Here is a 16,031-nt window from a genome sequence, read left to right on the forward strand (position 1 = left end):
CCAGTACATACTAAAACTCATCCTTTTTGCTGGAAATAACATCGTGTTTTACTGCACACATCCCACCCACTCATTAGATAATCTGGCTAAATATAATCTGGCTTCATAAACACTGTTAGAAAGGTATTCATTTGAATATACTGTAACGCAATACATACACATTAAACATACAACATGCACTACTTCTTACTGCAGATGTAGTTTGCATTCGGATAAAAAAAACAAAATAGGAGGCTACCTGTTACCTAAGCAGGAATACTGTACATCTATGATGCAGTGCACTGGTAAATATACAATAAACAAAACTTCTCTGTCTCTGTGACTTAATTGACCAAATTCAATTTATTAAAATTTTGGGGGAATTATTATTTTTATTATTATCATCATAGACCTGCTGCTGAGTGAGCGAAGCTAAGCAGCCCATATAATATTGCTCGTACTTATTATATCATCTACAAACTTTATTATGATGGGCCTGCTGTGGAGCAAGCACTGACTCTAACTTCTGCTCAGCAGTTGGTGGCAGTGGTTAGTGGAGCTAAGCGTTATTATTATCAATGTAAAAGCAGCATTGTTGATGAATTTCTAAATTCAGAAAATTTTTGATAAATAAACATTTGTGATACAATTTATCCATGACTTTTTCTACTGCGAAAGGCAGACTCTACACTGCTTCTGTAGCCAGTCAATCACTATGTGACCTGCAATTGTGATACCACCCATTGTGATGTAAGTGTAGCATCTGAATCTGTTTTCTCCTCCATCCACAGGACAGGATGATGAGGATTCATTTGAGGAAAATGGTGAGTTGATTTTGAGTTCCCAAGAGTAAATAGTGGAAGCAGGACTTTGCCTGGCTTGCGTCATTAATGCAAACAGTGTAATGGCAGACGTCCAAGGGAGAGTACAGGAAGGTTGTGCCCTCGGCAGTTATTCTCATCAAGCTTTGTGTACAGGTTGTTCTAGACCTATGGGGATGTGTGAACGGTTTCAACTCCTGTCCCCCCGCCCCCCACCCCATCATCCATTAAGTCCTGAATAGAATCAATTAGCTCCCTACAGGGGCCCTGACTATTGTGCCAAAAGGCCAATGAACATTTCGACATCTCAGCCATCCTGCCCGCGGGTCAGCTAATCAACACTGGCATTCTCATTCCCCTCAGTGCGCCTCTCCGTGTCATTCCTCATTTTGTGTGTGATAGACATATGATGGAATTACAAGATCCTTTCAAAGCAGCCTACTTGGAAATCGGGACTATTTCTATGTTTACTCTTACTGAGCCTACCACTGTCGTGCTCCCACATTCTTATTTCTCTGTAGAGCGTTCGGAAAGTATAATAAGTGTGGTTGGTAGTGGATGTAATGGGAGTTTAGCTTGTAACACCATAAATGATAACCTGCTTCACCTCCAGCGGCTACTAAAAACCCAAACACAAATGACAAAATAACTTTACTGTCTTAAATAAACCTCACACCATAAATTCATTTGGTCAGTGTACTGCCGTAAATAGTATCTGCTGATTATAGGTTGTCTGTTTTTGCAAAGACACTTTTTTCCAACCACAGTAAAGTCATCAAAAAAAGGGTGTATTCATATGTCAGACTTTAAAAGCTTTGTTCGTTCATTTATTCAGTCTGGGTTTATGGATCTCTTCAACAACTGTAAGAACATTTTGCGTGTTCTCACTTAGTGTGTTTGTTATAATCTTCAGTAACAAGCGCCCTGTTGCAGCCTGCAGGGACATAAACAACTTTCTTGGCAACATGTTGATACATTGCGTTTATCACCACTTTAATGTCTTTATCAGAAGCTAGGCTGTTCTGTTTATGTGCTGCTAAGGTGACATTGAGTCATTTCTTCTCTTTCAGAGATTATAGAGGTCCTGGACAGAAATGATTCAGGCACGTTTATTGATAAAACAAAAGGTGCAGAGGAAGCAACCGGTGAGTAAACTCAGCAGAAAAACGGAATGCTTCTAATTGTCAAGATGTACGTAAGCATTGGCTTTAATTGGGACAGTCACCATTTGCCGGGACAGTCCCACTTTGAGCCTTCTATCCCAAGTCCCGGCGGATTTCGCCAGCCACATTAAGGTCCTGTCCTGCTGACCTCTTTTTTTTTTTCCTTAAGTGCAGTCAGCAAGCCAATTGTTTGGCCCATGTTGTATGTCAATCACACAGTTGTCAAAGCAATTCATATGACTAATCTAACTACATCTAATCGCTAACAGGCGCGTTTTAATCGTAACTAGAACTACTTCCCGCTTCTGTGTCTAATAATTAAGGGAAACTAGCCTAAAGCCGCGGTAGCCGGTCAAACCCAAACCCAACGCAAGCTGAGCTTTTCTGCTGGCATATTTCTAGTGTTGCAATGCGGGGCCGACACAAGGTATACAGTACAGCTAGCTTCCAGCGCTGTTGAGCTGTCAACCAAGATAGCTTTAAGCATTCGCTAAAGCAATAACATAACCACCGGTCACCAGATTGACTAGCAATTAATTGTTATAAATAGCTTCTGTTGAGAATTGATTGTATATTAGATTTTCAGCTAAATTGCTTTGTCCCATTTTTTAATTTTGAAAATCTGGTCACCCTAGCATTGGCTAACGTCTTAGCTGTCACTTGCTAGTAGTCAATCATGAATTGATATTTCTTCTTTTAGATCAATTCACTCTGATTGTCATCATTGGAGCCGTGAGTGTGGTGACTCTCTCAGTTGCAGCAATAGTTGGTAAGTTTGTATTGTGTGTTTCGCTGAGTGTAATGAGAAGTAGTGGCTGTTTCAAGTTTCAAGTCCACTGATGACTAATGCGCTGCTAGGAAGCCCTTACAACGCTTGGCTGCAATCTTGTGTGCTATTTAAAACTGTGAACACCTAAACAAATAAGCTTCTGCGGCGCTGACATTTTCCATTTCTCTCTTGCAGCTGTAATGTTAGTAAGACGCCGCATGCACAAACAACAGCAAGGGTAAGGTCATAAGTTTCATTTTATTGCTCTTTTTCTGCTGTTAAAGTTCTGTTATAGAGAGGAGGTGCAGACTACATTAGTGATGGATGGAGAACTCCATGCTCCACTTTTACTCTAAGTCAACCTGCAGGTGACAGAACCAGTCTGGTGGCTAACAGTTTCCCTGCTGCCTTTTCCAAATTGCCTCACGCTGTCCAACCTGGCAGCATCAAAACCAGAGAAAAACACTTAGGTGGCAAAATGGAACCGGCTTCCTCCCATCCGAGCCTGTTTGGGCTTGCTAAGCAATTACCAGCGCAGCCTGAGGTTGTCATGCGTCACCATTTGAACACTCCCCAACGTTTCGCTTCTCCATCTTAGCCATCAAACAATAGCGTCAAGGTGTGGCCTAATCGAACAAGACCTAACTTGCACTACAGCTAACCTGGTGTTAGATGACCATCAAAAATAGAGTGTTGGTATAGCATCCATGGCCTTATGACAAAAGTGCGTCTGCATCATTGAAGCAGCACAACAGCCTTAAGCAGTGTTTGGAAAAACAGACATCAGTAGACTACCTATTCTGTATCTTATTATATTGTAATCTGACTTCTTAATTGCTTGTATACATGTATTTGAGTCTCTAGCGTGCCTGCCTACCAAGTGTGAAGCAACAACACTAAGTAAAAATAAATTGTGAGCTGATTGCCAGAAACTGTGTCTTGAAGCAAGCTGTTTAGATTTTGGCCCGGTTACAGTCACGTGCACGGATCCCTTCAAAAGCCGGGCGTGAAACATTCGGGAATTAAGCCAAAGTAGTACCACCCGCTGTACTTGGATTGAACTGCAAGAGACCGGAGGACGGTATCCTGAGAAAAACAAAAAATGTATTTTTGTGCCAAAAAATTGTTGTGGTAGGTTTGGTAGAATCTTAGTGTCCCAATTTGGGGGCTTCATTAGTTGCTTTGTTTACGATTTGTGCCATTTGTAGGCTAATGTGTAACAAATGGAACATACAATATTAATACTAGGTCAGGCAATTAAATTTTTTTATCGTAATTAATCGTGTGACTTCAATACTTCACTCATGATTAATCGCACATTTTATAACTATTCTAAATGTACAATAAAATATTTTTTCCTAGGTTTTTATACTCTTGTTAACATAAAAGTGTGTGTGTGGGGAAGGCGGGGAGGGGGGGGGGGGGTGTTGAACTCAAAGAAATATGGCCGCATCTTTTTTTTCCCATTTTTTCCCCCAGTAATTTCATAATTCATCAAATTTAGTTCAAATTAAAAAGATGTACTGTACTGTACTGATATTGATTTGTGTTAAGGTAATTTTTCAGCCACTAGATGGCATAATTGCATTTGTAAGACATTGGTGACAGTTCGGTGCATTTTTCTTTTCATATTAAGAGCTATCTAATCTTTAACATGAAGTAACTTGGGAAATTCTGCACATTTTAAAAATTGTAAAATACAACTTGACCCCAGTCTTCACAAAGACAAAGATGCATTATTCTTTCTTATTTTCTTATTATCTTATTACTTTCCAAGTTAATCGAGCGTAAAAAAAATAAAATTGTGGCAGGCACTTAAACTAAAAATTAACGCAGTAATTTTGACACCCCTAATTTAATACTTTTTTTGGGGGAGGGGGGGTTGGGGTTCCCAAATTACATTTAAAGCTGCACTTTGTAACAATTTGTCCCAAAGTATCTTTACAATAGTCTTTTTATTTGACCATTTGTGACTGAAACTTTTTTTAATTAGTAGATTTAATTAGAGTTAACACCTTAGCTGTTCATAATGGGAACTCCTGCAAATCTCTAGCCAATAGTTTTCAGACAGGATTCGGGTTTGAATTTCCCACCATCTGTGGATGTGATGTTATGTTGGTGTTGTGTATTTGAAGAAGGGAAAATGCAGTTTCATTTTTAGGCCACAGGTGGCAGTAGCGATTTGAAATTCTTTTTTCTGCGTTCAGTAGCTTTAATTTTATTGTTTTACTAGTGATTAATGATATTCATCAAGACTCTGATCATGTTTGTGAGTCTCAGAGGAATTACAGTATCTATAATACTGTTACACGTTATTTCTATAAATCTTTCGTGCTGTGCCCCTTATTCTTATTTTCTTAATTGAATGTAATGCTGCGGCAACAGTCTACAGAGCAATGGGTTTCGGATGGTTGTAAACACTTGATCCACAGTTTGGGTCAATATGTGCTTACAAAGTTCAAACTTGATGCCTGCAGTCTTGGAGCATTTGTTGAGCCGACATTCAAGTCAAGCTTGAAGGGTTAAATTCCTCTGCAGGATTACTGGCGGCCTCCCAGGGGCTGCAATGTGTGTTTGTGTGTGCGCGCGTGTTAGCCGTGTTTGCTGCTGACTGATCGCACTGCTGAAAAGACGCTTAATCACACAGCAACCTCTGGCTTGTTGGATCAACAGACCCACCCGGGGTGATCTGTGTTTTGAGGCGATGCCTCTGTGCACCTGTCAGAATTGTGCTGTTTGAGACAGCCATGCATTTCCTGAGTTCCGACACTCGGATGTTCCTCTGCTGCTAAACGTAGAAGTAGCCTAAAAATATCTACAAGATGACATGTTTGCTTTTGCTCCGTCTCACCTCATCTGTCTCACCCCCCCAAACTTTGTTCCCTCTCTGTGTGTCACCAGAATTTACTCTGTACCGACAGAGCAGGACCAGAAAGGGGCAGTCTAGTTCCTGGAAAAGAACCATGTGGATCACTCACACACACACACACATGCAAGAGCGACTCACCAGGCAATATCATCTCATTATGAGGATTATGCTTCTTTAATAGCGCTGTGTATTGCGCCTACAAACCAAAACCTATCAATCCATAAGTAATGCCGTCTTATACTTAATTTTTTTATTTTTTTTTGGGTCCCTGCTGTTTGTACCCAACAAATACCTAATTTAGGGACGTTTGGAACACATTCAAACCTTCTAATTGGATTCTATTTTGGGAATCTAAATCAAAAGGAAATAAATATGGCTTAATGCTTTTTGAGCTCCCCTGGTGTTTTTATTAACAGAAATAAGCTGAACAGTGAAAGAATATTTAATTTGGTACACGTGGAGTAAACCTATCCATGTGAAATGGTCGTTGACTAAATTTGCTAATCCAAACTAAGCCAGCAAAAAGGTCCGCACTTGCATCTTTGGGTCGCTTGTTTGACCATTTCTGTTCCTGTCCCATTAAGACTGACAGCAGGTTGTGGAATAGAAGATAAAAAAGTGCTCAGCCATCCTCTTATTAGCTTCAGACACACCAAAAAGAGAAAACTGTCAGGATAAACACTGGGCTGTGAATGGGGATGTTTCATTTTCTCTTTTTGTTTTGGAAACTTCTCCCTTCAAAATCCACTGTTGTACAGCTTGTAAATAGCCGCGCGACTGCCGAGGAGGCAGGTTAATGGCTCACAGTCGTCGGAGGAGATGCCGGGTGTGAAAATCCCATGAATCAAATAAAGCCTAATGGACGATTGGGGAACATAGCAACAATACCTCCATTCCATCCACACAGGGCAAGATGTTTCCCTGCTGTCGTTTTAGCGGAAATCAATCATTCTCTGCGAAGCAAAGCTTTCATTTCAACAAGAAGGAGCGTTGTATTTTGGTTTGGGGGTGGGGGGGTGGGGGGGTTTGGCTGGGCTTTTTGTAGCAAAGGCTGAATTGGATGGGGGCGCTCCTTTTCACTTATAACTTGTCATGTAGTGAGGGGTTGTCTGAGAAAGGTAACACGGAATTCAATTGTGCATTTTGAAACTAATACGATGCAGTCTCCCTTTTACCCCTTGCAGCTTTTTGTAGCAGTGCCAACATTTCAAAAGGGACAATAGGACTAATTGCTATACAAAACATTTCCGTTTATTTAACATACAAATACTTCTGTTACCTTCGAAAGCTTTTTTGATTGCTTGTACAGAACTCCAAAAAACAAGACGTCATTTGGCTAAACTCCCGTCATTCAGCATGCATCTTTTTTTTTTATAAGATTTTTTATTTGTAACTGCCATTACCTGAGCTTGGTCCAATATTGTAGCTTTGAATGTCTCATGTACAAATTAACAGAGTATAATATTTGCATTATGGCTTTAATCTATGCAGCACACTTTGTTGAAAGTGTTTGGTTGGTGTGAAATATTTACCAATTGATTGTAAAATGTTTTGTTTTTTAAAAGTTGAAATTGGGACTACTGTAATGGGTAAATGCCCATTTTTATATGTACTGATGTATGAATCAATTTGTGTCAACATTTCCATGTTTGTTTTTCAACAAGTAATTTCAGTACACAATCTACGGAAGCGTGGAATTGCCACACATATTTTTGACTGTCAAATATAACTACACATACTTGCAAATAAAGTACGTTTATCGTATCTGTAAGTACGTTCAAACATACTTGTAGGTTAAATGCTAAAAACTTTCCCATAATGCCACCGAGTATTGACTTGCACAAGTAAAAAAAAGAAAGAAAGTTGTTTCTTACCATTTAGTCGACAAGTTTGAAAGGTTTTTTTATTCATATAATTTCTGTGATTTGTTGTAATTTCTGCAGTGCATGATTTCTGTTGGGCATATTTTCCCATAATGCCACTGGGTATGTGAATGCACAAGTCAATCCCCCGTGGCATTATGGGAATTTTTTTTTTAGCATTGTGCCTACAAGTACGGTCAAACGTACTTACAAATATGGTTGAACTTATTTAAATATGTTCAAACATATTTGAAGTACGACGGATTGTCACATGCAACTAAGTGGGGCGAAATGTATTCGCCGCATTTGACCCAACCCCTGAGAGAGCGGTGAGCAGCAGGGCCACACTCGGGAATCATTTGGTGATCTAACCCCCCAAATTCCAAACCTTAATGCTGAGTGTCAAGCAGGGAGGCAAATGGATCCCATTTTTATAGTCTTTGGTATGACCCGGCAGGGGATTGAACCCACAACCTCCCAGTCTCAGGGCGGACACTCTACCACAAGCCCACTGAGCTGGTCAATATAAAAATAGAATTAAATATGTTTGTATGCATTTGCAAATACGTTCAAACATATTTGCCAGTCAAAAATGTTTCCACCACATTGACAGTTCCACGCTTCCGTAACAATCCTGTAAACAACATTTAATTGGAAAGGCTATATCATTTCCTCATCGAGAATGTGTTTATATCTTATATCAGTTGGAATACATCTGTATAGTCAAGCACAGAACTGGTTGTGTTATTAAATATGTTTTAAAATGTACTGCTGTTGTTGTTTTTCCTCTTCCACCCGTTTGTATCGTATTTGTTGTCATAGCAACGCAGAGGTAATGTGCCAGTCGTTCAGGTTGGTCCTCTGTGCTATAGTCATACATTAGCCCTTTACGAACCACCATAAGGCTGTCAGGTCAAATGGGCTCCCGTTTTACATGCTGTACAAAATTGCCAATAAGAATGTCGTATGTGATTGAACTTGAGTAAATGGAAATAATTCTGTTTTTATTGTAGGTTGATAAAGAAATATTCAACACATTTACTATGTCAATTTGACATGTAAGACCAAGTTCCAGTGGTCTGCTGGTCATAGGCTCTTATGACAATATCTCTCCTTTTCTTTGCTCCACTCTATAGGACCTGAAAAACACAAAACACCATGATTATCTTAGCAATCATTATAACTATGCCTCTGAAAGCAAAACAACCCACGCCATTTTTTTTGTAGTAGTCAAGACTCATATGATTTGGATCATTTAATCATCGCAAACATCTTAGTCAGCATTCTGTTGCACTGTTGACTTGTTGTGATTGATTGTGGGTCATATGTCATCCACTGGTGTAAAATAAATTACTTAGCCCGGCTATTATATAAGCAGCTCGCCTTCATGCGTATTGGAACTGTATTTTACAAAAAAAATAAAAAAAATCACATCTTTTTTAAGCCAATCAGAAATCACAGGCTGTCGGTGCATTCTTTTCTCACTATAGAAATAAACATTTAATGGATTTCTTACTTTGATGCCCTCTTGCGACACTTAGGAAGCCGGCAGACCTTACCACCTACACAAGAGAGCAAAGAAAAAGTTAAACTTAATGACGGCAATTTCAAGAAATCACATAAATATTGTCTTACAGCCGAAGACCATGAGGCCCATCAGGAAAAGAACTGCAGCCACGGACAGTCCAGTCACTTGCAGGGACCAATAATCTAAAAATAACAAAATGATCAAAGTGAGACTCAACATGAAACAGCAAGTTCTGACATTTGTGTTGGTACATTGTAATCCATTCATTTTCTATAAAGCTGCCATGTCCTCATTATAGTTTTGGTGTCATGTTTTTTTCGAGTAGTGTTTTTGATTGGCTGTCTTCTGGCGCTTACCTGTGTTATGTCTTGTGTATTGAGGGGAAACGAATTGGTAATCTGCTCCCAGTCTGAAACGCTGTATGCACACAAGAAGACACCAGATCCTGCCGTGTTTGGAGCTGATTGTCGTCTTTGCATTCTGTCTCGCTCCAGTAATAAAATGTGTACTTCGCCTTGTAAGTTATACTCTTCATTTTTTCATCTTTATTCCTGTGAGTTGTGGCGTCTTTCTAGCAAACCTCTCTTGCTCTCTCTTCCCATCTGTGGAAGCCATGTGTCTTCCTAGCCTTTACTTTTTTTGTTGTGGTGCTTTTCTTTACTTTTTAGTTTTACCTTGCATGTACCACTACATTTTTTTGTTTCCCAGTTTTGTTGTTATATTATCACAACACTCTTTTACTATTACAAACTGTAACAGGTGAGTTGGAGCCAATCCCATATAACTCTGGGTGACAGGTGGGATTCACCGTGGAATGTCTGCCAGAAAGAATTCATTCACTTTGCATTACACACGTGCGCGGAACCTGTCTGCGTGCACCTGGTTTAAATCCACCAAAATTGCGTTGTACTACCTGTGCCACAAATTAGACCTGTTTTTATGTCATTTAAAATCTAGTCTACTCACCAAATTGCCAGATGTGCCAGAGGCGTGCGATGGTATACGCCTATGGAGATATAGCGCGGTCTACTGAATTTACAAATACGAAAAACTACGCCCCAGCACAAAAATGAAGATCTGGCGGCTGTTTGAAAAAGCCAAAGTTTCAAGAGCCCATAGAGTCAGACATTTATTTTCAAATTTTGGTAATACTCAAAATTGTATGACCTGAGGAGCGTTTATCTTTAGAGTTTGTGGTCGTGTTTGTGGGCGTACACCTCGGGCAATCACATGACACATATACACAAATAAATTCACATTCACACCTGCGGTCTTCAATAAACTAAAGCTTCATAATGTGGGAGGAACTTGGACAAAACCCACGCAAGCATGGGAAGAACATGTAAACCCCACCATATGTGAACACTTCTTACCATATGTGAAAGCTTCATCCCAAGATGGATCTACAACAGAAATATAAAAATAAGTTAGAAGGCAGGGATTGGGAGAAACACAATCTGGAGTGCCAACTGAAGGTGACACATTTCGTAGCCCGGCTGACACATTGATGACAGGGTATCACAAAAATCTGATCTCCTCTCGCAAAAAGGCACAATCGAACATTAATCTGCCGGCAAGACAGAAAGTGAGGTGCTCTGTTTCTCCAGTCCGCCGTTAGTTTTGTTTGGAAGGCTCGGAATAGTGAGATTGTCAGCCTGTCATGAGATACCAATAAAAACGTACACGCCCGGGGCAGTTAATGTGACAATGGAATAGGAAAATGTTTGGTTACCCCAGGCACTTTCTTGACGGGTTTCGTTTTTGCTGGTTTTCTTCGTGGTGGCTGGGGAGGATGTTACTGCGGCTGCCGAGGGGGAAACACAATACAGTATACATTTTTGATGGTTTCTTGCTCCATTATGATTAATGTGTTTAAAAATAGGGTCTATAACATGTTTAAGAATGGCTATGTTTGCCATTTGATGCATCCATTTACAAAAAGTCCATGCTAGAATTAAAAGGTAAAATCTCAATCCTAAATGTATTTTTTGTTGTGAGTATACTAATATATGAGTGTATGCTATACTTGCTTACTTAATCTTAGTAAATATGGAATTTTAAAATCTCAATTTAAAGCTTCCCAATGTATGCCAAATAGCTTTTTTTTGCTGTTATTATTGGCCAGTATATGCTAGACCAAATATTGTATGTGTACTTGTTATAATAAACTAAGTGCAATTTCATGCTCTCTGTTTAATGTGCTACCATAAAGGTATAACGTCCTTAGTCATTTTTAAGTTAATGTTACCAAATCAATAATAGTAATAATAAAAATACCAGTGAGCTTGCAAAACATTGTGTAGATTTTTCCACTTTTTTGGTCTATTTTTTTAAGACAAACTCAATGGCTCCACCATCTGGGTGCTCCAAACAAATTAGCAACCAACAGGGAGGAGACTGTTACCTGGTGTGGGTGTTACCACTCTTGGGAACTCTGTTGTCCCCTCACTGGAAACTACAGGAGCACAAAGATTCACAATTCATCAGGTTAGATTAGATTAGATTAGATTAGATTAGATTAGATTAGATTAGATTAGATTAGATTAGATTAGATTAGATTAGATTAGATTAGATTAGATTAATAGATAGATAGATAGAAACATGTAATATAATAATAAGGTTAATTTCTTTTTTTTAAATACCTGTCAAGGTGCTAGCTTCTGGTTTGGCGGTGCTGCCGTTCACAGAACTGATGGTGATGACGCTCTGGTTGAAGGTGATCACTAAAGGGTGAGCAGTACTCATGAGCTCCGGTCCTTTTTCTATTACACCAAGTTTGTTACAATAAATCACAACGCCACTGACGGATTAAATGATGGGAGGTATAAATCAACATACCAGGTGTTGGAGTGAAAGGTTCAGCTGTGATAGCCTTTGACACTGCATAGAGAAGACATGCAATAGCAGTAATGGTGGTAGATGTTAGATAACAAGCTCCAGTAGTGGACTTTACAAGAACAAAGCACAATGCTGTGACAGCCTGACACAATGTTGTGATCTGTTGTCCTGGCATTCACGTGACAATGAGTCTGGCTAGGAGAGGCCTCACAGTATGTCAAAGTAATAGTCTTGTGAGTGGGGTGTAGTTACAGTACACAGACGTGGCTCTCATGAAAGCTCCAGTGACCACAGAGCTGGATTGTTGTGGACTACTCAAAGCACAGGAAGGCCCTTGTTTACACACGCTCTCAGCACCTTCCAATTAACACCAACCCTTCTTTCAAAAAAACTCCACTTTCTTGGGCTAAAGCTGTGGTTTGGTTTCACCTACTTTGAATGATCTGCTGCGACCATCTTAGTTAAATGTTTCGGTAAGCCACATCTCCAAAACGCTGACTGGTCAATCACAGCTCAGAAAGGACAACCGGTGAATCACATCTAAATAACATTTGAAATTTTGACAATTGTGTCACTTACCATTAAAGAATGCTGATAGTAGAACGACCAGAGAAGCCAAGTAAATCTAAAATAAAACAACATATTTTTAAATAATGTGAAACAACAGCTAAGAATTTAATAGAAAACAGTACAAGTTAACACAATCTGATTTTTTTTAAAGATTGTACGAATAGTAGTTTGCAATGAGCCAACCAAAAAAAGAAAACAAAAAGAAAATAAGCTCAACAAAACAAGCTGTCACATTGTATACAAAGTGGCACTTTATTATACATTTCTAATATTCATCTCTGGGGCGGCCATTTTGCCACTTGCTGTCGATTGGAAAAGGACATCACAGTTGCTCAGGGCTCAGATAATGATCAATCACGGCTCAGCTTGTTCCTCAGTTTGGTCATGTGACGTTTTCAAGTTGAGCCGTGATTGGTCGTTACCTGAGCAACTGTGATTTTAAATGGCCGCCCCCTGAAATGGATAATAACAGGTTAATTTTGCTGCTTAATTCATATTGCACAAATCCAATAGTAATCAGAATGTCGTGTTTAGACTAGTGCGTTCACATAGAACATATTGTTGTCAAGGACATTTTTGAGTTGACTTCCACAATAGAATTGTATCATCTAATTCTGGCATATTCTTAAAATACTTAAGCCCAGTACTCAACTAAGTAATCATTTATGGTTGCTATGGTTACAACATTAGGAGGACAAACAATCCAAATGCATGAATCCGACTCACAAAGGTATTGCGTATATGCACACAAAGCGGTAAAAGAGGGCTTGGACAATTAAAATGGGAGCAGTTACTCCACGGAGGGTTATTTGTGCAAACAGGAAGCTTGCATTGCGGTCGACACCATGTTTGGTACCGCTCCTTCCTCTTTGAAGCAACATCCCCCACACTTCTGTCGCCATGTGACGCGCAACTGCTCTTTACTTTAAATGTCATTGTTTCTAAAGAGGATCACATCATGGCAAACACTTTTCTATTTCTCTCCGAAAAGAAAAAAAAAACAAGCACGGAGGCTGTGAATTGTGTTCACAATCCTCCCACACCAGTCTGAGACAAACTTTGTATCGATCAAACTTCAACACGTGTTTCAAGTGTGGACCTGTCGCCAATTAAAATGTGGAATTGGACAACATGTCAACATTGTTCTTGTAAGGTAATGGAAATCCTTTACTTGTTGACTGTATGGATTCCTCCCCTGTAAATGAACCAAAACCACTAGAGCAGGTTTTGTTTTTTTCCAGTGTGTGCGTGTAGACTCAGAAGGAGGTAAAAATAGGGATAGCCAGAAGTTTATTCCTTATTGTCGCTTTAAATCCCCATTTGCCCACCCCCTAGAGAAAATGAATCTCTGACCTATCCTGGTGGCAGCTCGTCCTCCAGGCTTGGAAGAGTGTGACAGGTGAGCATCCAGGCTGCCATGAGCAGTGACAGCTCACATTAGCAGGTCATGCCAATCTTCATCTCACCGCATAGCATATGTCAAAGTTGAGGCCTGTTCGCCTCAGGGCCCTAAAGGCTTCTACCCCCTCATGACCTGCCTGTTTTGTCACATCTCCGTCTGTCTACTCACGTCTCTCAGTCTGTCATCCGCCATCAATTGCCCTTCACCCAAACAGGCCTTTCAAATCATCCATCGGAGGCTGCCGTGCCTACCTTTGCGTCCATTGTGCGAGGCAGCCCGCGCCAAAGCTTCATCCTCGTCACCCTCATCATCCGCCAGGCTTTTTCTTCCTCATTCAGAGAGGCTGATGAGGTAACGGCCCGGCAGCCACACCCACGTGTTTACCGTCACTACTTCCTCATCCAGACATGTCAACTCTGTCTCATTCGTTCACTCCTCCAAACTACAACATCCTTTGTCTTCCATTCTCGCTCACTCTTCGGCTTTCACTCCAGCGGTCTCAGCAACACTGAGGATTGTTTCTTCAACCTCCTTCGAAGACATTTACACATTTTTAGAATGTTTTAAATAACATGACGGTGATACAATTTCATAAAAAATAATAAACAAGAATAATAGCAAACTTTACACAGCAGATTTGTCTTGCAAATGTTTTGAAATTAACCCGTTTGAGAGTGTAAATTGGGCAGCCTGTCCCTTATAATGCTGGGCCAATGGGGAGTATGGATTCCGTTACCATGACAACAATGGGTTGAGCTAGGGGTTTACCCACTTTCAGATCCCAGGAGACGAACCATATTTTGGAAACATATCCACTGCCACCATGCAACTTCAATGGGCCGGATATCAGAAGCCTATGTGCGTCCAACAAAACTAACTGCAGCTTTGCTTACCTTTCAGCGATGACACGATAGCACGGTTTGTTTGGTGCCTCTGCATTAGTGTTTTCATCACTTGAAAGTGGCTATGGATCCTCGCCCCAGCTCAGCTGACCATGTCATAGGCAGACATCTTTAAAAGAAAGGCAGGGCAGGGCATTTGCATTTTGTAGTATTTATCATTTATATTTATTTTAGCATGATAGCATTGCATAGGATTTTGTTGCCAGCGCCTTCCATTCAAATCATACCCTCCCCCTATATTGTACAAATATTTCAGCAATCATGCAGTGTGTGTTTGTGTTGTGCAAGTTACACAAGATTAGACAAAGCCTGCGATTCATCCACATGTGCAGAGGAGTTTGTCCTTCTGCTTGTAACTAAACTTGTTCTTTTGCATAAATTAACAATTCATGCTTAGCATATGTCAGGTCAGTGATTTGGACTTATCACTTCGTCGAATATTACCAAAACTTTGCGTCAGAATTCATTTCTGCTGTACGCTTGACTTCCTCCTGCTGCTGAGAATAACTATATCAGTTTAATCATCGATGGTGACTGTTTCACTTTTGTCAACGCCCACCTCCAGCAGTCACAAAGACAAAAGATAAAGTCATCATTATTATTTTTTTTACTGATGACGTGCAAGTGTATAACACTTTGTTTTACTCTAGAGTGGTAGAGTTGTTTTATATACAAGTATAAATTATTTTTATGTCATGTCTCATTAGTAAGACGGGTAGACATACAGGTGCATTCATACAACAACCAAAAAAAATAAAGTCTGAATTTGGCAACAACTGTTAACCTTATGGCTCGAGGCAGAATATGGATATGAATGTGCTGTTATTGCAGTGGTAAATATGCAAAGCACATCTTGTTATTTTACTGACTATCTTTCAAGGTCGTTAGGTTTCCCAAGTTGTTCTACATTACTTTTACATATATTCATCATTATCATCATCATCATCATCATCACCTTCATTGTAATAAGTTCAGGAAGAGTCATGCTGGTCCGTGTTGCACCTGACACAAGTGCATGGAGGTTACCGGCATATGGCGCAACATATCTTGGCATTCCGCAAATGAGGCTGGCCTTTCTTGTTAGAGTTAGACTGAATAATGATGGATGAATACCACAACTTTTTAAAAGCATTAAAATCTGCTGATGACGTCATGAGAGTGTGGGAGTGAATTGGTGAGTGTCATGTGGAAAACTTTATGGATGTTTGTCATGGGAAAAGCAAGAATTTTGTTTTTGATAGAATCCCGAGAACTTGTCACCACTGCCGACCAGTGAAGGGTCCCCCACCCAAAGGTGCCATTTTTTCAACGATTGAAAGCAGACTGCA

General features: G+C 39.9%; 2 protein-coding genes across 5 annotated transcripts in view; one reads left to right on the plus strand and one right to left on the minus strand.

Moving 5' to 3' along the window:
- The window catches only part of LOC147172115 (uncharacterized), a 14,066-nt gene extending 8,079 nt beyond the window's left edge, over nucleotides 1-5,987 (plus strand). For all 3 annotated transcript variants that reach the window (XM_086078005.1, XM_086078003.1, XM_086078004.1), the window contains 5 exons: nucleotides 771-803; nucleotides 1,871-1,945; nucleotides 2,664-2,732; nucleotides 2,928-2,970; nucleotides 5,634-5,987. In XM_086078005.1, coding sequence (XP_085934131.1) covers nucleotides 771-803; nucleotides 1,871-1,945; nucleotides 2,664-2,732; nucleotides 2,928-2,970; nucleotides 5,634-5,679 — 266 coding nt within the window. In that variant the 3' untranslated portion in view covers nucleotides 5,680-5,987. The remainder of the gene's footprint in view (nucleotides 1-770; nucleotides 804-1,870; nucleotides 1,946-2,663; nucleotides 2,733-2,927; nucleotides 2,971-5,633) is intronic.
- Nucleotides 5,988-8,446: 2,459 nt separating this feature from the next.
- Nucleotides 8,447-14,194, minus strand: fxyd5 (FXYD domain containing ion transport regulator 5). Of its 2 annotated transcripts, none has more exons than XM_086078007.1 (10): nucleotides 14,053-14,194; nucleotides 12,409-12,454; nucleotides 11,830-11,871; nucleotides 11,634-11,714; nucleotides 11,396-11,446; nucleotides 10,724-10,795; nucleotides 10,365-10,394; nucleotides 9,099-9,173; nucleotides 8,980-9,025; nucleotides 8,447-8,602 (listed from the first exon to the last, which is right to left on the minus strand). In XM_086078007.1, the coding sequence occupies exons 1-10, from the start codon at nucleotides 14,110-14,112 to the stop codon at nucleotides 8,560-8,562; spliced, it is 546 nt and encodes a 181-aa protein (XP_085934133.1). In that variant the 5' UTR covers nucleotides 14,113-14,194; the 3' UTR covers nucleotides 8,447-8,559. The 2 variants fall into 2 exon arrangements, with proteins under 2 accessions (XP_085934133.1, XP_085934132.1); XM_086078006.1 differs by having other exon boundaries at nucleotides 11,634-11,753; nucleotides 14,053-14,191.
- Nucleotides 14,195-16,031: the final 1,837 nt, after the last annotated feature.

The sequence above is a fragment of the Leptonotus elevatus genome, chromosome 6, assembly GCF_054856555.1.
Source record: "Leptonotus elevatus isolate MCC_2025b chromosome 6, RoL_Lele_1.0, whole genome shotgun sequence".
NCBI lineage: Eukaryota > Metazoa > Chordata > Actinopteri > Syngnathiformes > Syngnathidae > Leptonotus > Leptonotus elevatus.

Bases quoted from the DNA above. Each gene is read 5' to 3' on its own strand.
- fxyd5 (XM_086078006.1), bottom strand. From the start codon at position 14,112: ATGATGAGGGTGACGAGGATGAAGCTTTGGCGCGGGCTGCCTCGCACA. The intron at 9,174-10,364 runs GTAAGAAGTGTT...TGTTATTTTTAG, and splicing joins GGATGAAGCTTTCACATATG to ATTATTGGTCCCTGCAAGTG. The intron at 9,026-9,098 runs GTAAGACAATAT...TCTCTTGTGTAG, and splicing joins GGGCCTCATGGTCTTCGGCT to GTGGTAAGGTCTGCCGGCTT.